At 36.4% G+C, this 22927-nt stretch overlaps 1 protein-coding gene and 1 pseudogene across 3 annotated transcripts in view; one reads left to right on the top strand and one right to left on the bottom strand.

Annotated features, from left to right (window-relative positions):
* ARHGAP15 (Rho GTPase activating protein 15) overlaps positions 1-22927 on the top strand; it is a 626777-nt gene that overhangs the window by 97007 nt on the left and 506843 nt on the right. For all 3 annotated transcript variants that reach the window (XM_036023540.1, XM_028509736.2, XM_036023541.1), the window contains exon 5: positions 6871-6958. In XM_036023540.1, the coding sequence (XP_035879433.1) occupies positions 6871-6958 (88 nt within the window). The remainder of the gene's footprint in view (positions 1-6870; positions 6959-22927) is intronic.
* Positions 11537-12450, bottom strand: LOC114494025 (annotated as a pseudogene).

The raw sequence follows: 22927 nt of genomic DNA, 5'->3' as shown, positions 1-22927 counted from the left end.
CATGTCTCTGGGCCCTCTGTATGTCCTCCTTGAAGAAGTGTCTGTTCAGTTCCTTTGCCCATTTTTTTAAAAATAAACAAACTGACAGTAAGCAGAGGGTGGGGGTTAACAGGAGAAAGAAGGGGAAGGGCCATCAAGGAACATGAATAAAGCCAAAGATATGTAGGATTGAGGGTGGGAGGTGGGCATGGGTGGGGCAGGGGAAACTGGTGGCAGGAAAATGGAGACAACTATATGAAAACAACAACAAAAATAATTTAAAAATAATTTACAAAAGGCACTTCACAGTACATACACTATCTTAATATCCTTATCTCTACCTCTGCACCTCTCACGTCATGCCTGCCCTTTCCTTTGTTGCCTCATTTGTGGTTCTGCACATCTTATTACATGTAGCTCCTCCCTCTGTTCTTCAGACAGGCATGAGAAGTACTTGGGGCAGCGGGGGACTTACAGAGAAGCGGGAGGAGAGGAAAGGGAGTGAAGGTGGGCAGGCTTATGTCAATTGGGTGCCCATTCTCATCCTAAGACCCATAAGCTATTAGACTTCTTTGTTTCTTTTTATGTCTGTTTTTTTAAATCATTGTTACTCAGAATAGACTTCTTTTAGAATGTGATATGAAAGTACTCTTCTAATGTGACTTTATTTTTTCTTTAGCACTTTCTGCTCAGGATCTCAGTAAATTATTCCAGGCTGAATCTGTCTTTATTTTTGTGTTCAGTAGCGAGGACTGGAAGGAAGGTTTAGAGACTACATAATATGGAAGTTAATTTGTTAAAGGTTGATTTAGTTTTATAATTTTCATCATCTGCTCTGTTATAATTTCAACATCTGATAACTCTTTGAATATGTAAAGCTTTTCCCTTTCTTGCAATATTGACAGAGATATGTGTGTTTATACCTCACTGTCTGACCCTCCTTTTAGAAGTGACAAATTACAAGCAGCTTGGAATATGAAAGTGAAGAAATAAATGCCTAGCCTACCAATTTAAGAATAAGTCAGAACATTTAACAATATCTGAGTGATTTTGTAGTAAATCAGCCACAGACACTAGAGTAAGTCACTTTCATTCTTACCACTGCTGCAGAATCATGTCAAATCCAGTGTGACCCAGTCAGGTAACAAAGGCAGGGAGCCCAAAGAGAATGAGAAATTTACAGGAAATCTCAGATATATTTGCTTCTGACATTTTGGTCAGCCATCCTATCATTACCTAAAGGAAGCATAAGAGAGGTGAGTGTAGGATGTAAAGCTTGGCATTAGACCAAATGACTGTGTTAAACCTGGAGCTCAAGCTAACAGATTCTTATGAACATAATGAATATTTTAAGGCCCATTTTCCATCGAGTGTTCTTCAGATACGCAGTTACTATAACGTTGCTGTTATTATGTGCTGCCATCTGGTGTCCATTCTGTAGAATGCAAAGAGTTTTAAGCCAAACTGATGCCTGTGGGGGTTTTTGTTCTTTTTCTTTTGATTTTTTTTTTTTGGTGGTTTTTGTTTCATGTTTTGTTGTTTTGTTGTTTGTCCTTGGTTTTAGGTTTTTCTTCTTTTTGGGAGGGTGTTACACCTTCACAACTCACAATTCATTTTAGGAAAGTTCTGCGAAGTGTCTTGCCAATTGCATAAATTGTAAATCATTGTCCTTATTTAAATTTTGTTCATCTTCCTAATTGTAGTAAGCACCTTGTCCCCCATAGATGTGATTTGTTTTTTGTCCAAAATAATTAAAATAAATGCCTGCAATTCTTGCATTAGTTTCCCATACAGAGTCTCTCTATCAATACCTCATCTGACTGTTAACCCCCTACATTTGTGGGAGACAGGCTCTTCTATCCATGAGACCTCTGATTTACTGAAGTGGGATATTTCTTGAGTTACATGTCTTACTTAATCCTTAAGTCTATTGAACAGTTTGGTTTTTTTTTCTTTCTGTGTGGAAAAATAGAAAAGATTGCCCTCAGATTTAAGATGAGGTATTAATTGGCTCCCACCAGGATGTAAGTTTACCTGTCAGCTGTGATAAGGAAGGTAGGAATGAAAGGTCTTGCAATTCAGAATTGTAGGACAGCCCAGGTCATGCCACAAAGTGACTTTCCTCCAAAAAGAAAGACATTCAAGAATTGACAACAGTTCTGTATCTTCCTTTCTCAGAGCACTTCATGAGGCTCTGCATACATCTGACTGAGGGAGAGTTGCGTGCTACCTGCTTTACAGACAGTTGATACAATAGAATGTGCGTGACCTTGAAGGTCAAGGACATGTGGCCTGAATTTCATATTTATCACTTCTATGACCTAGGGCAGACTGCAGCCTCACTGAGCTTCAGTTTTTTTCATCTGTAAAATGGGGGTCTTTCCCACCTCCGAGTCTTATTGGGAGGATTTGTTTCCATGTTTACTACCTATGTCCTCTGAGTTACAGGTAAAGTTCTTGAAATCTCTCTTATTTGCCTTTATATATTCAGTCCTTGGAACTGTGTCTGTCATGCAGTAGATGCTCAGTAAGTACTTCTCATTGGCTTACAGATTAAATCACTTGATAAATACAGGTCAACTTAATGGCACATGACCAAGAAGTCAGGAAGATCTCTAGAAAGCTCAGGTATTGACACTAGAATTATCAATTAGCAAATATATACTAAACCAGAAGTGTTAGGCAATTTTTTTTTGTTTTTTTTTTTAATGCCAGGAATGACATGTCAAAACACCAGAGAGCTAAGGAACAGAGAAAGCAAATGAAGGAAACATATGCTTCTGTAGTTTTTGTTAATGAATAACAACAAACACAGTGCAGGAAAAATCTAGATGTGTGACCCTTCTGAAATTTGATAGCCCATATATATTTTTTTACTCAATAACTTTTAATAGGCACTTACTAAATGTCAGATTTTGTACCCAGAAGTGAAAAAACTCTAAGAGGTTAGGGATAATGTCTCTGGGGGAACTAGGAGAGAGCAGAGGGTCTTCCTTTCCATTCGGAAAACCGCTTCATCTTGGATAGGTCTATTTTAAAAGTTTCATCCAATCCTGCCACCGTCCCCTGTCCTGCCTAAGCCCTCAAAGCCTGCAGAAATTACTTACTTTCCAAAATATCTCCCAACATACTGAACAACAGTTGTCTATAGGGTTTTGTTACATACAAAATCATGAAAGGCTCATGTCAGGGCAAAACCTTGCCAACTGGCCATTTTCACACCCTCCGGAGTTGACAATGCTGTCAAAGGCTCAACGAGTTAAGAGTAACGGAGTTAAGAAAGTTTTTCCACTGACACCCTGAGAACCTCAGGCAACACAATGAGCCAAACCTATCAGACGGTGAATGGACAGGACAGATACTGTAAGGGTGATGGTCAAGTCTCCAAAGTACTTCATTCAGAGAGGAGTTCCCATCTAAGTCACAGACTGAAAATTGTTCCTTTTAAGTGAATTGTCAGTCACTCTTCGACTAGAAGCTTTTGACTCACTTTCTAGTTTTATGCTTCCGACTGAGTGCAAGTGAGTGAGTCTGCTCATCACATAATACTCCCACAGCAGGGGAGAGAAGAGGCGTCCTGTCAGCAGCATACCTCTGATTCTGGCTTCTTACAAGGAGTTGAAGGGTCCACCGTGTGACTCTTTAAGTCAGTGCAACTTCTAAGGGAAGAGGGGAGTTTGAGAGTGCCGGGCCTTTGCCCAAATCTTCTAATTAGCATCAGGTAAAATAGTTCATAGGAGAGCCTCCTGGCTTACCCCTCATTGTAAGCTGTGCACACTAACTTATAATTTCAGGATTTTGATTAAAACTATGATGAAATCTGACATTGCCAGTCTCCTTGATTGTCAACCCTCATTGACAATCCATGATTGTGCTGCTTAATCCTTAAAAGAAAAAAAAAGGAGCATAAATTAGTGAACAGATGACTGTACAGGCTTCAGAGTGGGAGAAACTAGGTTTGACTTTAAATCAAAGTGTGTGGCCCTAAGTCACCTAACTCTATGAACCTCATTTTCCACATTAGTACCTTCAGCATCTTTTTCATGAAGCTAAACCTCCACTAGACAATCAAACTTATGCTAAGTACTCAAAATAATTTATGCTAATAATCATTTTAAAGCAATGATAAAAATGAAATTGAGGCATCTAAAAAGCTGACAACAGCATTTTATTCTTTCTTGTGAAACAAAATTATTTTAAGCCAATTGGAAAAGTCTTTTCTCTTATTCTGATACCGTAAAGACAACATTTGAAGTTTCTAAATTCAAAACAAAATAGTACTGTATGCAAAGTGTCAGGACAATTCCTGTTACTAACTAAGGTTTCAAGGCTGCGTTGCTTACCCTCTTTGGCTTGTTCATCACAGTCCCCTCACAGGGGACATTTCACAGCAGTTCAAAGTTCTAGTACAGAACCATGAGATAATTGAATTTCATGCAACTTTAGTCCTAACCAGTTCCAGTTCCAAGTTTAAGGAAGGGAAGGATAATGCCAACAAGTCCTATAAACGATCAACATCTGAAACAGATTCAAATCAGAACTATTTATCTAGGGCTTGCTATAGGCAGGAAGCAAATAAGGTATAGAATCTCTCTGCCAGGAGATGAAAAATATAGTTGGAAACATAAAAAGCGGCTAAATATGGGTTTCATCGTGTCTGAGGGTATACCATGCTCCATGTCTCATGCAATCAAAATAAGGCACGGATATAAAAGATGCCCACTCTAGACCACCAGTCCTTCTCTGTTCTCTGGCAGGGCCATCCTAATATTACAGTCACCTCAATATTGTGGGGCCTCGAACATGGCCTGCATAATGAGAAGGCTATGGCTGCTCTAATTCACTTGCTGCCTATGATACATAAAAGGAGAAATGGGCATGAGGGCTTTTTTCTTTTATTTCTCCCACCTTTTTCATCATTTAATTGAAAAAGTGACTCTTCATTTGAAGGAAAATGGATTCAAGAATATAGTGCTCATAGTTGCAGGTTGTAAAATACACATTGTGTTTTGTTTGCTGTTTGCCATGTTAATTTTTTTAACATGATGGTCTATCACTAAGAAAGCTTTAGGTATGCCAGAGCAGCCTAATCTTGTAAATATTAACTTTGTTGAATCAAAACTGTCCTTTCAATCAAGCTCCTAGATCCTAAGAAGCAAGTGGAAATAAATCACACAAATATCTTAACTGGTCATTTTAAACATATTTTGTGCAGTTTTCTATTGAATAAAGTTTTTTGGTAAACTTATTTTTTAAAACCACTTTTATAAAATGAGTTCAACTATTTTGAAATGAGTAATAAACCAAGGCAAATTATGACAATGTAATATAACGAATGGAAACTAATTTTGATAAACACTAAGAAATACAAAGGAAAATTTAAAGCTGTGATTTTATCACCTGAATTAACTATTGTTATACCTAACTTTTTTCCCCCCATGCCTAAGGTCAATCACTGACTCAATGAATCCACATTCAGTGCCCATGTGCCCGCTGTGCTGGGCACTTGGGGTAATTCTGTAAAGATGAAATGCTCTCTATCATTTCGGGCTCTTTACATATGGGGGTGATGGAAGTGAAACTTATAAAAATTATTTTTTAATTTATCATGAATGCTATGCAAGAAAGTTATAAAAGGTACATTGGAGGACATAATATTTGAACCTCCAGTGAGTGAGAACTAATAATTAGAAGGGTCTCAAGTGCGTAGGATAATCTTAGAAAAATTGCACAGCATAGTGTTACAAATTACATATTTTATTATAGTCTACATTAAAAACTTCCCATATCAGTATTTTCTATAGCATAGGCTTCATTATTCCATTATATGAATCAGTTATGTGCATTTTACATATCAATTTCTTGTTTTGATATTTTAGGTAGAGAATTAAGAAATAATGGTGCACTTCATTCTTGTGCATACAAATCTTAACAACTTATGAGATGATTTCTTTAGGATAGAAATAGAAATAGACTTGTTTAGCCAAAACCTATACACACTTGTAAAGATTTTTTAAAAAAACATTACCACCTTGGATGGTGTGGTTCAGTGGATTGAGTGCCATCCTGTGACCCAGAGGGTCATTGGTTCAATTCTCAGTCAGGGCACATGCCTGGGTTGAGGGCGAAGTACCCAACAGGGGGCGTGCAAGAGGCAATCATACATTGATGTTTCTCTCCCTCTCTTTCTCCCTCCCTTCCTCTCTCTAAAAATAAATAAGTAAAATCTTTAAAAAAGAACATTACCAAATTCACTCCCCAAAAGATGTGCTAGTTTATACTCCCACCAAAATTGTATGGGAGAATAAATTTCTTCACAAGCTCAGCAACCCTTGGTATTATTCTTTCAAATTATTGCCAATGTGATTGGCAAAGAGGGAAAACATTTCACTCTTTTATTTGCATCTCTTTGATTTCTAGTGAAATTCAACATTAAAAATATTTTGAATTAGGCAGCGACACATTAGCTGTTTAGATTTTCAAACTCTGAAATACATTAAATCAATGATGAGAAGTAACAATCAAAGATAGGCTCTAATTCCTAATTTTACTTTGCTACTTTTGGCTTGCTGTAAAGACATACACTTTTTACTGAGTGGGTCTTCTATGGAACACGGGGAGACAACAACTGGATTTTTAGCAGCTGAAAAGGATTTGGGAAGGCCATACAAACTGTGAAAATTTACTATAAATGCCACGATCTTTAAAAATTACAGGATGTCTTTATTATTACCCAAATTCCATACCACCTATAGACTTTAACAAAGAAAACACTTTTAGGAATTCTAATTAAAAATACAGTCTCTATTCAGTCCAAATGTTGCTCATACTATATCTATGAATAATTTCTTAAGTGATCATGTTTTTTTTTTCTTTTTTATTCCCCCCAAGGAAAAACTGGTCTACTTCCTGGATTGTTCTTTCAAGTCGAAAAATTGAATTTTACAAAGAATCAAAGCAACAGGCTGTGTCTAATATGGTGAGTATTTCTCTGTTTCTACTATTATCATCTTAAAAATATTGTTGAATTAAAAGTTTGGCTTCAGAAAAAATCACACTAAAGCCTCCAACCCACCACCATTTGAAAGCAGATGGAAGAAATGACTCAATAAACTTTTAATCAGATGAAGGGAAAATAGAACTTGGTGTCTGTTTTATTAAGTGGTGCATTTGGAGAATAATCACAAAATAAGATGAATGGTGAGCAGCTATCTAGTAATACGAAGGTAACATTTTAAATTAAGGTGCCATTTTATAAATGCTTTATTCTTATTTATGAAATGATCACTAAATGCAGCTACTTGCTCAAATAATGTATTATAATGTATGTTATAAAATGCATTAGTAATAAATGCTTAAAGGATGAGACTATGGGAAGCTGTTTTAAAGAATATTATAAGACGTAAATCGTATTAAACCATGTATGTGCATCTTTAATACATGAATTTAAGTTGTTATCTAGAATGCTATAAAGTGCCTCACACATTAATAAATAATAATAAACTGTTTATAAATGGCACCTTAATTTAGGGTACTACCAATGAGGAAACACTCTAAGTTAACAAAGTGATTTTTTATCTTAGTCTAGCTGTGACATTCACTATATCCAGCTAACCTTTCTGAATATATCTATGACTCCATCTAATGGAGCTAATACAATTTCTGTATCCTATAGTTATTACAAAGTGAAATTTGTAGGGGGTCTATTGTACCTGGGGGAGGCCCTCACACATGCCCACAGAGATTCGACAGTGATAGTAAGCTGGAGCAATTTTGAGTTAGTTAGTGGGGCAGTTCAAGCTCCAAACCTTGCTGCCCAAACAGCAGAGCTGCCACAGGATGTAGGAGAGATAGCAGGCAGGCGGTATATCTGACAGCCTCCTGATTAGGAAGGACTGCAGTCAGGAACCAACCTGCCATACCCCATCCGCCTGATGGGAGGCAGGGAAAGGGTAGCCTGGCAGGAGTTAACCACAATGAACTAATTTGTATTTGGCAGGTAATAAAACGATGGAAAGTTCTTTGCTTTCGAGCCACTAGTCGTGTATGCTATGTAATCCTCTTTGAATAGGAAATAGAAAATCATTTGCTAGATGTTTTTTAAAGGTTTTAGTAAGAACAAAAGGTAGCATTTGGCTTGCTCCTGATAATTGCAATAGCCTTCATCCCCAAGTGGTTTGCTGATTTTGGAGTCTTGGTGCAGTCCAATCTGTAAACTAATTATGAATAAATTAAAAATATATCTCAGGCCTTTGTATTTTTAATTTAAACTGCCTCCAAAATTTGTTTTAGGGTTTTGTTTTGTTTTTAATTTTTGGCTACAGTAAGGTTGAGATAATCATTTTAAGAAAAATAAAGTACCCCCACGGGCTAGGCACAAAACAGCTCCCAACCACTCTCTGGTCCTTTGTTTTCCCTTGAATGAGCTCTAAGGGGTAAGGAGGACAGTGAGGGAGGAGGGGCACTTGCCTGACTCAGTTTGGCTGCTGAGATGATCTACGTCCTGCTGGATGAGAAGAATTCCATTGGCATAGAGTTTATGTGAATGTGCTGGGAAAATAGAAGAGATTTGATTCCAAATTAAAGTATTTCATTTATTTTTATTATTTTAATCTCCTCATACCAGGAGACATAATTATCAGCTATTTAATATTACACAGGTGAAAAAGAACTCCCTTTTAGATGGTAGGCAAAACTTGTAAGTCAGTTTACTAATTACATGCCTCCAGATCAACCTTTGGAACTGTTGTAAATTGGCAATAGATTTTACTCTTAGAAGAAATTTGTTAACAGTTTTGTTTTTGTTTTTTATTATTTTTTTTCAGTCCCTGTTTGTTACTTCTGGCCTCATTTTCAATATTCTTACAGTTTCTCCCAGGCATTCATTGTCTTCAAAGTGAATTCAGGGCAGGAACTATGTAACTGTGTTTTGCAGTAACAGGGTAGAGAATTACAGATTCATGTTTGTACTGCATAAATTGTCTTCTAGTCAACTTCTTGGATACATTTCTAACCAAGTATTAAAGGCCTATGGGGTAGCCTACATTTACTAGTCCCAGTCTCAGAGAAATGATATGATGATTGCCAGGCCTTGATTAAAGATGCTGTGGTTTAATTTTGAAAGATTTATGTCCTAATTTCTGAATTTTTCTTGTACCTCCTAGCACATGCCGTGGTATTTTTCAGTCTATTTCCTCCGAGGGGTCAGTAGAAACTGAGTGTAGAATGTGGTCCGAAGGAATAAATGGCATTTTAATCTTTTTAGAAATGCTCTTTGAATGCTAATACGTGCTGAGACAAAGCAACAAAGTAGCCAGGAGCAGGGCTTTGAAGTTCAACCACAGGGAACATCATTCTAGTTTGGCCATTAGGAGCTGACAGTTACTCAACTTTTTTGAGCTTTGGAATGCTCATCTGTAAAATGGGGACAGAGTTAACTGCCAGCAGGATTAGTAAGGAATGGAATTAATTAATAAAACAAAAGAAGACCACATGGTAGCTATAAAATACTTATTATATCCTCTTATAATACAATCTATTAAAATATATAAATATATTTATAATATTCCATAGTACATAATCTAAAGTATAATTACAAGATACTGTTCCCCATGTTAGCTTTGTAATTGAACAGATTCAGACACATGTAGAAGAGAAAATATATTAATTCAAGTTACACAGTCTGTACGTCCCCCAGGAAGAGAAATATATATTCATAGCAGCATAAAATGTTTTGTTGGAGCACTGAGTAATTCTGATAATGAAGCCATCTCTCCATTTGGGCTTTAGGTATAACCTCTCGCATGTCCTTATACATTTCCCTCCACTAGCTCCTGCCCTGAAGGCTTTCGAGTTTAATACAGCGTGTCACAAAATGTTGTGGCGGTTACCTCAGTCCATGTTTAAGTTCATAACCAAGTCATATTTTGATTGAAAGTTGTTTTCCCCTGAAAAGAGACACAGAATCACTTCACTGCTGTTTGTCAATTAGAGATTCCTAGGCTCTGGGTTCTCAGCACTTATTGAAGAGAAACAAGAATTGACCTGTCTTTTTTATTTTGTTTTGTTTTTTTTGGTTTTTAATAAAAATATTAAACAGTAACTTACCACCTACTGCCACTGTCACTTTCTAACAGAAAAAGGACATTATGAAATACCCCAGTCCCAAACTGAGGTAGGATAAAACCTCAGAATGAAGACGGTCTTCAGCAAAACTGGAAAAATGTCTCACCTCTGTATGCACTTACATGGTTTCTGTTATGTTCACCTCGACCCAGAGAAAGGTGGTCCTGGCTGTGGGCGCTGCAGGGGAGGAGCATGTCAGAACCACCTGCGTCCCTGGTCTGGGTGTGCTGGACTGTGCAGGAAAGGATAGTGTTTATGTCAGCACAGATTTTTATACATTCTGATTTTTTTAAAGATTTTATTTATTTATTTTTACAGATGGAAGGGAGGGAGAAAGAGAGAGAGAGAGAGAAACATCAATGTGCAGTTGCTGGGGGTCATGGCCTGCAACCCAGGAATGTACCCTGACTGGGAATCAAACCTGCGATGCTTTGGTTCACAGCCCATGCTCAATCCACTGAGCTATGCCAGCCAGTGCCACATTCTGATTTTTAACTCAGTTTAAAGTGTCTAAATATTGTCATTGGAAAATAATACAGAAAGCATCTTTAGTAAAGTATATTATATATATGTATATATGCAATTATTCACCAAACTCTACATCACCACCCCCCAAGTCAAGACCGAGACCCTGCCAGCCCTCCAGCAACCCTCTGCCCTGCCATTTGCCCCTGTGCCATCACAGCCTCTTCCACTGCCACAGAGTTAAATTGCATTTTAGTCATTATTTCATCATCTTTTATTATTTTTCCATCTATATCTATAACCCTAAAAATATAGTTTACTTTGTCTGCTTTTGAATGTATGTAAATGGACCCATAGTGCATGTTCCTTTTGGTTTTTGCTTTTTTTCCCTCAATATGTCTTGCTTTTTCTTTCCTTTCATTATTCTATATTTTTCTCTACATTGGAAGTGACATACTTTGTTTATTGTTCTGATACTGGCTTACTGAAGATTATAAGAATGAGACTTATCAAAGGCTGAAGCTAATCAAATTTTTCACCCCCTTTCAAGTATTAGCTTAGAATATGTTTAGTCTATTTATTTCCTCCCAATGTATATGCTTTTGCTGTCTAGTATTTTAATTCTTTCTTTTATTTTTTAACACCACTAGACATTATTTATTCTGTTTTATAGAGTCAATGTTGGTTTCCATTTGTTCAATATTTACCATGTTCTTTGCTATTTATTTCTTCCTGCATCTTAGACCTTCCTTTTAGGATCACTTTTCCTTCTGTTTGAAGTGTATTCTGAGAAATTCCTGTAGTAAGGGTCTTATGGTGACAATCTGTCTCAGTGTCTGCTCGTTTCAAAATGCCTCTATTTCTCCCTCATTCTGGAAATATATATTCTCTCTGTACATAGAATTTTCACTGGGCAGTTATTTTCTTTTGCCACAATGAAGATATCATCCCACTGTTTTCTTTTTTCTTTTTTTGAAGTTTGATGTTTGTTCTTAGTTATTTGTTACTCATAGAATGATCTCATTTTTGGCTGGACTCAGACTTAGAGGTAGAAGCTCTCAGAGAAGACAGCCTATGTCTCTTGGTAGTCTGTTCCTAGCATTTTTCTTTGGCCTCTTTTATTCTCTTAGCCAAAACCTTTGCATATTCTGTGGCCTCTTCCTTACTTTTTTTTTTAGTATGTTGTTTCTTCAGATCAATATGCTGTTTGTGTTGCTGGACACATGGAGTTACAAGACACAGAAACTTGGGTGTTTGGGTCCTAGGTTTCTTATCTTCTTTGTTTAGGAGGTTTCTCACAGCATATTGGCAGACATCTTCTTTAAAGAGATTGAAAAGTTTGTGAATTCTTTTAGCTCTTTTGGACCCCAGACATCGAGGCACAGTAGCATCAGAGAGACCAGGAATATCTTTCTCCCCTTTTTTACAATGACCAACTTGAGAATACCGAGACTGGCATCTACAATGCAACCCTGAACAGAATTGTGCTCTTTCACCAGTCCTCCTTGGTCTGTAACAGGAATGCCCTTTACTCAGCAGCAGGCAGACACGACCGTGGGTCTAGACACCTACTTCATGGGGAAACCCTGTTTGTCATTTCCACCATGGATTCAAAACACATAACCCTTTTATTCTTCACCCAGAGCATCAGCAGCAATCACTGTGGTCATATGCTGCTCAAAAAAAGGTAGGAAGTTCATGTTCATTGTCTACGTCAATGAGCTCTGGCAGCCAGTGGCTGGAAATGAGATGTTCAGCTTTATCCTGAAGCAGCCGACTGCCTCCAAGGCACCACAAGAAAGAGCTCCACTGTTTTATGTCATCTGTTACTGTGATCAAGAAGCTACCTGTTAGCCCAACTGCTGTTCTCTGGCTGCTCATGGTATTTTTCATTACTTCTGTTTGTTCACAGTTTCACCATGATGTATCTAAATGCCAATTTCTTTTTACTTTCCCTGTCTGGATTGTTGGGCCTCTTGAAATTATTTATAACTGTTATTAATATATTTTAGAAAATTCCTAGATATTCTCTTTTCAAATGCAGCTTCTTTTATATTCTCCCTTATTTTCTTCTACGCCTCTAGTTAAACTGTTTTCTTACTCTATCCTTCATATGTTTTTCATTCTTCTTTTTTCCTGTGTGTCTTTCTGAACTGCATTCTGAATAACTTTTCTTGATTTATATTCTAATTGATTAATTCATTTTCCCTTTTGTGGTGCACATTGTTTTTATTTCAATTATTATAATTTTCATTTCTAGAAGTTTCTTTTTTAAATTATTCTGTCATTTGTTATATAGTTGATTCCTGCACATATTTTCAAGACTCTGTTTTATTTTTTTAAATTGTTTTCTATTCTCTGTCTCATGATTCTAACACCAGAAATTTACATCAGTCTGTTTCTGCTAGTTCTCACTCATGTTGCTTTGCTTCCTTTATGTCTGGTCATCTTTGCCTGAGTGCTAATCATTGTTACTGAAATACCATGGGAAGTTTTCTGAGGCCTAAAATAAATGTTCTACTTCAGGCTCTTTTGCATTTTTCTCAAAGGGTCTTCTGGGACACTTCCAGTGACTGATTAGCTCAATTTAGGTTAACAGTTTAAAATCCTTAAGAGTATGTGTACATAATGTGAGGTGTATAGCTAGCTGTACATAATATGAGGTGTATACAACTCTCAGAGGCAGAATTAGTCTTTACTCTGTTTTTTCTTCTCTCACATTTCTCAAATACAAAGACAGTCTTCTTTATAATCTCCAAGTTGGGATTGGAGAAAAGCAACACATTTAATATTGGTTCATTTTTATCCTTTCTCAAGACCCCAGGCAGCCCCTTTTCCATTATCCTGAGGTCAGTTGACCGAAGTTCAAATGTATAGTATAAGCAGATGCCCTCAGGCAAAGTGCAGTCATGTTCATTTGTTATTCACTTTTTATTTCTGGGTTTAGAGTCCTACCTCCAAAATACATAGTCCTACTATCTTTTCAGTATTGTTGTTCTTTTAAGGTAAGAAAAAAATTATCCAGCATTTTTCATTGTTTTTAGTTGGTGTTGATCCAATAACATAGTTTCTCGTTACAATCCACTTCACTTTCATTTAAATATGCATTTGGTTAATCAAGTTTGTGGTATTTATATAAACCTTCGTAGGAAAAGGCTTCATTAGAACATGTATTGAAACCCTACAATGAACAGCTTGCTCGTTAAGGCTACATATAAGGCATAGAGATATAATCAGGAATAATCAAGATACAGTCTTTGCTTATAGCATTTCTGCCAAAAAATAAGGTGAGATGAAATAAGAAACATAGAAGAGGTTGTTTGTTTGTTTGTTTGTTTGTTTAATAGAGATTTAAAGGAGGGAAAGCTCACATCTGTGAAGATTTGAATTGGGCCTTACAGGATTGTTAAAATTTCAATATGAGGAGATTTATATACAAGGAATTCCAGTGGAGTAAAAAATATAAACAATGTCATGAAACTGAGAATGAGAAAGGTCTGTGAGCTAAAAGAGAAATAAGTTTATTTTCAGATTTGTTGGGAACTAAGAGAAAAGAACAGGATTGAAAGGAGTGCCATGGACTGGTATTTGCTACCAGCAACAAATCTTCAATAAGGTGTGTTCATCCCCCAGACACCTTCCTCTAGAATAGTCTACCATAGCGATTCTTTAAACAAATATATACTGAACAACAGTATGACTCAGGTGTTACGTGTCTTAAAAGAACAAGGCTCACCATGGGAAAAAGTCAAGTGAGGAAGTTGATTCACCTAGGATAAAGGCTTCATCTCATTTAGATCAAGAGCAAAACTGTTACGTGAAAAACACTTACAATATTATTTGTTTCATATGGTGCTAGAGAAGTCCTAAAAAAGCAAAGTTGTCAATTTGGCTTATCCTCTAAGGCCTTTCCTCACACACCTTGCATTTTTCAGGTACCCGTACCTATTTCAGTTTCAGTGACGTATTTCCAAGGCTCCAGCACTTCAGTTGCAACTTGCCTCCTCGGTGCCTGCTATGCTTTGTGATTTTAGAGCTTCTGTTTGATATGGAGCTGACCCTTGACTCTAGCCATAGATATGGTTAAAAAATGGGGAAGAAACTGTAATTGAGAGCACCCATTCATGTATCTGTTATATGAATAATTAATTACTCCTAACTGATGTTATACAATGTATTTTTAAACCCTGGAGATATCCAGATAAATAATATATGATTTCTGTTCTCAAGGTGCTTATAGTCTGGTAAATAGACAGAATCATATGTAGACTTATTATAATACAACATGACTAAAGTAAGGAAAATATTAGAAAACATATTGGGGATCCATGTATTTATACGTAGCTCATCCTTTTAAGTAATGGACTGTTGTTTTAAGTAATTTTCAGCCTATGTGTCTCTCCATTTGCTCACTCTGCAAATATCACTGAGAGTCCTGGATGTTTAAGCCACTCTGCTAGGTGTTTTAAAAGATACAAAGAAAACATAAATCAAAATTTTCCCCTGAGAGTCTAGAAAGAAATAGAAAGCATGTTCCTGAATCAAGTGATTTTGTGAAAAAATGGACATTGGTAGTTGCTCCAAAATGGCATGAACAGGGGCATGGTTTACTTTTATCATAACTCAGAGAGGAGAGGGTTTGCTTCCAGCTGGAAAGGATCTGAAATAGATGCAGAGAGGAAGTGATAGTTGAATATGCTTTTAAAGGATGAATTGGATTTTCATGCAGAAATAGGGGACCATTCTATGTAGAAATAAGGGAGTAAGCAATGATAAAATATGGGAAATCGAGTCCTATATTTATTTGTTTACTTTACAGCTATGTGTTGATCTCTTGCCTTGCCTCCTGCACTGTGGTGCTAGTTGTAGCCCTTAAGGTCTAGGGTGGATGTGTTCCAGTCCAGGCAATTTTGTATTTCTTCTAAAAGTTGCATGGATGCACTGCCAGTAAGGGATTGCCTCAAAATAAGTTGATGAACAGCATTGTGAAACACCAAGCACTCTAATTTGGTCAGAAAGTCACTGCGGAACCAGCTTATGAAAGATCTTGAGCATGACTGTGAGAAGAGATGATTTCTTCTGTAGGCACTCTGAAGCCCATTGTAATCAATACTCAGTATCCTCAGTATCCTATTAAGAGGGATTCAAAGTTTTCAGAGACAGGTTTGGGGAATTGAGATTTTTTTTCTAATTTTAGTAAAAAGAAGATATGACTTGTTAAATTATCTGAAAAGCAAATTCTAAAAATCTATGGAGGTAGACAAGAAAAATAAGACCTCTGCTCTTACTGGCAAAAAAAAAAAAAAGACAAAACAGCTAAGTTTGTCATTACTATGGCCTGATACATATAGCAAATCACAGGGCATCGTCTCACTCAGAAAAAAAAAATTTTGAAGCTTCATATGCCTTTGGCCTTTCAACAGTATAGTCATGTCTAAAGAAGTTCTAGTACAAAGAAAACAAGTTGGGCAATTTATCTAAAACTAAAAATATACTATCCCAAGAGCATGGGTGTATCAACGTATCAGTGAGCACCAGTAGCAAACCTGGAAGTGTTTTCATGTGATCATGTTCAGTTTTGCAACCTACTAAAGCAAACACAGTGTGCAAAGTTCATTTCTTGTTTAAGAAACATCTCTTGTCTCCTCAGCCACCAAACATCAGACCAAATGCACCTTATTCTCACTTATTAACTGTTTCTATTTTAATTATCAGACTGATATCAAAAAACTTAGCATCACTTTTAATATAAATTCAAAAGCATTATAGACACTAAGGGAATATTTATTGCCTGAAATTGTATGGTTCTCAAGTCAGTGTGTTCAATATGGAGCTTATATGTTAATTTTGTATATATAACTTTTTGCTACTTTTATGTTTTTTACTTTACATTGTACTAATACTTTTAGTCAGAGGCAAACACTGGCAAATTTTACTTTAAGTGATAGAAAACGTTTTTCAAGGCATTTAATATTATTATTTTTTTCAAATTTTTATTCCATTCATTCAGCCATAACCTTGAAAGCAAAAATAAAAAAGAGTAATATCAAAGGTGACATTAAAATAATTTGTTTACTTTTTTAGTATTATTTACTTGCAATGCAAATAATGAACACAAGAATTAAATAATGCAATACACTTAATGTTCATTCACTGTATATGACTTTAATAACAAAATGGACTTATTTATGGAAATAAAATGATGCAATTTAGCAAAATGATGAAAATAGTTTCAATCAGAAAGCTATTCATGAATAATTGAGTATTCTGTATAAAATGAATATGGAATGATTTTATCTTTGTAAAATGAGTGTTGAGCTCTTATTCAGATGCCTACTCAAGAAGATCATTAAAAAAATGGAAGGACAAACAATAGATCTACCAACCTTAGCCCAATTCAGACATTTTAAAGTTCTCTTTGTATTTTAATTTTCATAATAATAATGTTCTGGCAAAGTCAGCATGGTAACCATTGGGCAGCTTATTAGTGTAGCCATACCTTGCACTATCGTACAGTCTCACCATACATTTAAAAATTAGAAAAAAAATAGCAGTTGAAAATCTGGAAACAAGAGAAAGGACAAGCAAATAGAATTCTAGTATTTTATTAACATAAACTTGGTAAGAAAAAAATGAAATCAAATGATCAATATTACTATAAATGAATCCATGTCCTCTGGTTATAATTTCCTGAAGATTTGGCCATTAACAACAATAAATTTTGTGTCTTACACAATTTTTAATAACCAAAAAAATCTATGGAATTGATAGGATGCTTTATAAATGGATAATAGCTTATTGTCCAATAAACCTTACCTTAGGCTCTCAGAAAACTATTTTAATTATGAAGCTTGACTCTCTGTGGTTTATCATGTTCGTCAATGCAGTGCATTTGATTTAGAGCTTTCATTTCTCTAAGACAAAAATAGACTTTTACTCCATACTACACTTTTTAATTTACTGAATATATATATTTAGTCTTTCTTAAATATTCACTACTAAATTGAGATATGCTATGAAGCAATATACCTTATTAGGTAGAAATAGGGGTTACAAAGTCAGACCACCTGAATTAGGGATCACAGGTTCACATTTTTGTTGTTGTTGCTGTAATTCTTGAAGATCTTGACTAAAGTATGGATTAATAAGAGTAGCTACATCAGAGGCTTCTGGCCAAGGTGGATGCATAGGTAGACACGCTTTGCCTCCTCACACAGGCATAAGAAGGATCACAACTAACCTCAAAACAAAAAATCAACTGGAACTACCAGAAAGTTGAACTGTGTAGAAGCCTGCTGACCAAGGATTTAAAGAAGGAATGTTCATCCAGATGGGTAGTAGGGGCAGAGACAGGGAGTAAGGGTGGAGAGGACATGGTGTGGTGGTGGTAAGGTGGAGGTGGCAAGAAGATGGTGGTAGCTGGAGGAATGGGCCATTCCACATTCACATGTGGCAGGTAAAAACATGGAGGGACACCTGGGGGCAAACAGTCACAGCCCCAGGCCACACTACACAGACCAGGATTCCAGCATCAGGAAAACAAAGTCTCATAACTTCTGGCTGTAGAAAACTAGTGGTGGTTGGGGCAGCAGAAGAAACTGCTGGTCACTTAGAAGAGTTTGTTTAAAGGGCTCCCACAGGCCTAGAATGTATGCAAACCCACCCACTCTGGGAACTACCACCAGGGCAACAGCTAGAGGGGTGCCAGTCACATATGGGAAGTGAGTGAAGTGACTGGAAATGAGGCAAGCGATGAGCAAATGGTATTGTTCCCTCTATGACCCCTCCCCCACAGAGAGCACCACAAAGCAGGGAAGCATGTTTCCCACCCAGGCAAATTCATAAGGCTCCTCCCCTTACAACATAATAGAGAGTCAAAGCAGCTTTATCTAATACACAGAAACAAACACAGGGAGGCTGCTAAATTGAGCAGACAAAGAAATATGGCCCAAATGAAAGAACAGATCAAACTTCACAAAAAAAAATAAGCAAAATGGAGATAAACAATCTATCAGAGGCAGAATTCAAAACACTGGTGATAAGAATGCTCATAGAACTCATTGAGTAAGGCAAACACATAAGGGAAGAAATGAAGGCTACACTAAGTGAAATGAAGTAAAATCCACAGGGAACCAACAGTGAAAAGCAGGGAAGCCAGATTTCAAGTCAACAATTTGTAACATAAGGAAGAAATAAACAGTCAACCAGTACAGAACGAAGAAACAAGAATTTTTTTTAAAGAAAGAAGAGAATAAGAAAACTCTGGGACATTTCCAAAAGTGCCAACATCTGAAGCATAAGGATTCCAGAAGGAAAAGAGGAAGAACAAGAAATTGAAAACTCATTTGAAAAAATAATGAAAGAAAACTTCCCTAATTTGGTGAAGGAAATAAACATATAAGTCCAGGAAACACAGAGAGTCCCAAACAAGTTGGACCCAAAGAGAACCACTCCAAGATACATCATAATTCAAACGCCAAAGATTAAAGATAAAGAGAGAATCTTAAAAGCATCAAGAGAAAAGCAGAGAGTTACCTACAGAGGAGTTTCCATAAGACTATCAGCTCATTTCTCACAAGAAACTTTTCAGGCTAGAAGGGACTGGCAAGAAGTATTCAAAGTGATGAAAAGCAGGGACCTGCAACCTAGATTACTCTATCCTGCAAAGCTATCATTTATAATGGGAGGGCAGATAAAGTACTTCCCAGAAAAGGTAAAGCTAAAGGAGTTCATCATCACCAAATCCTTATTACATGAAATGTTAAAAGTACTCATTTAAAGCCCTGGCTGGCGTAGCTCAGTAGATTGAGCGCGGGCTGGGAACTAAAGTGTCCCAGGTTCGATTCCCAGCCAGGGTACATTCCTGGGTTGCAGGCCAGAACCCCCAGCAACCGCACATTGATGTTTCTCTCTCTCTCTCTCTCTCTCTCTCTCTCTCTCTCTCTCTCTCTCTCTCTCTCTCTCTCCCTCCCTCCCTTCCCTCTCTAAAAATAAATAAATAAAATCTTTAAAAAAATTTTTAAAAAAGTACTCATTTAAGAAAAAAGAGATGACCAAAACTATGAACATTAAAATGAAAACAAACAACTATCAATAACTGATTCTTACAAACAAAAACAAACTAAAGAAACAACTAGAACAGGAACAGAATCATAGGTATGGAGATCATATAGAGAGTTACCAGTGGGGAAGGAAAAGGAGAAGAATGCAGGAAAAGATGAAGGGATTAAGAAGTATAATTGTCAGGTACAAAATAGACAGGGGATTGTTAAGAATAGTATGGGAATGGAGAAGCCAAATAACTTATATGCATGACTCGATGATGTGAACTAAGTGGTGGGGCAGGGTGGGAGATTGCTGGAGTGAAAGAGGGTACCAGGTGGAGGGGGATCAAGGGGAAAAAAATTGAGACAACTGTAATGGCATAATCAATAAAATATACTTAAAAACAGAGTTGCTACATCATGTATCTATTGTGAGATTATGTGAGAAAATTGATGTAACATGCCTTGCACAAAGCAAATATAATAAATCTTAATTGTATTTATTATTGTTGTTATGATTACTACATGAAGCAAATAGAGTATGGTGGTTAAGATAACAAGCTTTACAACTAGGTAGAATTTGGGATTCAAATAGCCAAATATTCCCTTAATAGCAGTAAATTTAAATCTCTTGTTTGTTTTGTTTTGTTTTTTAACAATAATGTAAAGACTTGCCAGGTAAGAGAATGCTGCCTGCTACCCAAATACAATCTAAATATTTTTCAGAACCACATTTCTTACCCATACCACAGTCCAAAACTGATATTCCTGGTCAGCTTTCTGCTACATGGTGCTTCTCCAGCTTTTGGGGTTCTGCTATGTGATAGTTTTGGAATGAGGGAAAAGTAAAGGGAGCATAATAAGACCTACATGCTCTTTAAAATTGTGAGTCCCAAAGTGTCCCGCATTATTTTTACTCACATTCCAGTGATAAATATGAGTCATGTGGCCATGCTGATGCAAATCATGCTGGAAAAATACAGAGTCTCTGTCTGGGGAGTTGCTTTGCAACAACAGCTCTAGACTCCTGAAGACGGCGCTCAGCACACATTTGGTGGAGAGCATCCATCTCTGCCACAAGGAAAATAACATTGTCTCAGCCCTGATTTTCTAGAAAACAAAGCCCAAATTAAGCATTCACACTTTATTTGGGAGGCATGAATTCAGGACACAGAGAGTGAAGTAAGGCAAGAAATGATGGGAAGTAGTGGAGGGACTGTGTTACCCTGCTGGCAACTGCTCTGCAGTGAGTCTGAGAGACACAGAGCACCACTGAGCAGGGCAGAGGAAGAAGAAGGATTTATCTGCCACATCTCATCCTATTTCCTGTTTCCTTTTGGCTAAAGTTTACCATCCAGTCTTCACTGCCTTCATTGTGTAGACCCTGAGTACACCCTTGGATGGCTACTCAGCAAGTCAGATCTTATGCTCCATATAGAGGCATTTCATCCAAATGTGGAAGTGGTTGGGGACTCAAAAGCCTGTCTACCCTCTGGCAGCCAGGAGGGAGGGCTTAGCATTCCATGAAGGTGACTGACTGGTCATCCTCAGGAAATGAGACCATATGGGTTCATTCAGAACTGGTCAGTTATAGGGACAACCGAGGTGGACGGAGTAGAGACCGGTTTAAGGAGGGATTCTGCAGGGAGCACCTAAGGCATCAAAAATGTCCCCAGACAACTCATCTTGAAGAATTAAATAGGTTTTTATGCAATATCAATGTAAGATAATATCAACATACAACAAAACTAGACTAAATAGAAGCTATAATATTTATTCTAGCAAGATTTTGATTCAGCAATAAATGCAATAGGTGTTCATTTCTTGAAAAGGAGAGAATACTTTCTCCTTAAAACAAACAATCAGACAAACCTCAAACCCAAACACATAACATTCCCATGCCCTAAATCACTAAAAGATTTGCTTTTCTGAAAATCTGGTTTTATTTGGTCTTGTTATATACTGAGAAATTTTACTGTAGAAACAATTTCAGTTATTATTAACATCATTTATATTCATAAATGTGAAACCCACATCTTAAAATCAAAATATCCTCTTCTGTCTTGACAGTGGACATACTTTAGACATTAATAAGATCAGGTATTCTTCAACACTCTTTCCTAAATCATCTTTCGCAAATGAGAATTTATAAGTGAGTTTTATCCTCCTCCATTAATGACTTTCCAGAATCAAAACTGGTTATGTGCTAAAACTTACTTTCTCTAAATAGATTTTATGTTTCATGTTTCAGACTGATAAGGACATTCTGAGTCTGTATTCTGGAATAGCAATTAATCCTAAATAAAAAATGGTAGCTAATACCATGTTTCATAAAATTTGAGCCTTGTCTTTGTTTTTTTAACCATATCTAGTAATAATGGTATGAGAACTCAGCGATGTGTTACCCACGCACATGCCCAATCCTCATTGTGGAAAATACCATCAGGTAAAAAGAGCATCTGGCCTTTCATATTTTCTTAATATACACGGAAAGGCCCCAATATCCCATAAAAGTTGGAAACTTAATCCCAAAGGTTTAATCTAAGCCAGAGAAAAATATATTATAAAAAGAATACTCTGTCAGCTATTATTGGGAAATGATGAAGATGGACTAAGAGAATAGTAAAAATCAGAAGTGGACAAGACCTAGGATCAATTTTTAATGACTCCACATTGTTTCAACAAAGAGGCTTTTATGTTGTATTGTCCAGAAGCAGTAACTTTTAAATAATTCTATTTAAATATTTTAAAATCAGTCATTTATATTCTAAGTTTACCCCCAGAAGTATGATATGCATGCTCTTAGGTTTAAATCCTTATTTAGTCAATTTTTAAAAAAGATATTTTTATAATGATGTACAATATAATCCATTGGCATCATGTAGTTCGTTAGCAGACTTTTTCTTGTGTTTTATATTTTATAGCTGTAGAATTAGAAATATGTTTTCTATTAAAGGATTCTTCAATTTCAGGCTTCTTAAATAAAATCTTGATTATTTCCAAATAAATTCTATGACTTCTCTGAATAACTTATCCCAATGTTTGGTAATGCTTAAATACTAAAAATGTTCCCTTACAATGAAGCCTAATCCCTAAAGTTGTTCTTCAAGCCTAGGTCTTTCTGCTTTAGCTTTGTAAAAGTGAACTATTGATTAGGATCATTTATTAATGTAGTCCTATATCTTTTTATTTTATTTTTCTTCATGAAGCCAATATATTTATTTGCTTGAACTTTATTCAAGCCAATCTAGCTTTTTCTGAAATAATTCTGAATCCACCCCAAGCCTCTATTATTTGCTTTGATTGTGCCATGT

The sequence above is a fragment of the Phyllostomus discolor genome, chromosome 4 (genome assembly GCF_004126475.2).
Source record: "Phyllostomus discolor isolate MPI-MPIP mPhyDis1 chromosome 4, mPhyDis1.pri.v3, whole genome shotgun sequence".
In the NCBI taxonomy this organism is placed as follows: domain Eukaryota; kingdom Metazoa; phylum Chordata; class Mammalia; order Chiroptera; family Phyllostomidae; genus Phyllostomus; species Phyllostomus discolor.
Note: the sequence above shows the minus strand (reverse complement) of the source record. Positions and strands in the feature narration are given on the sequence as shown.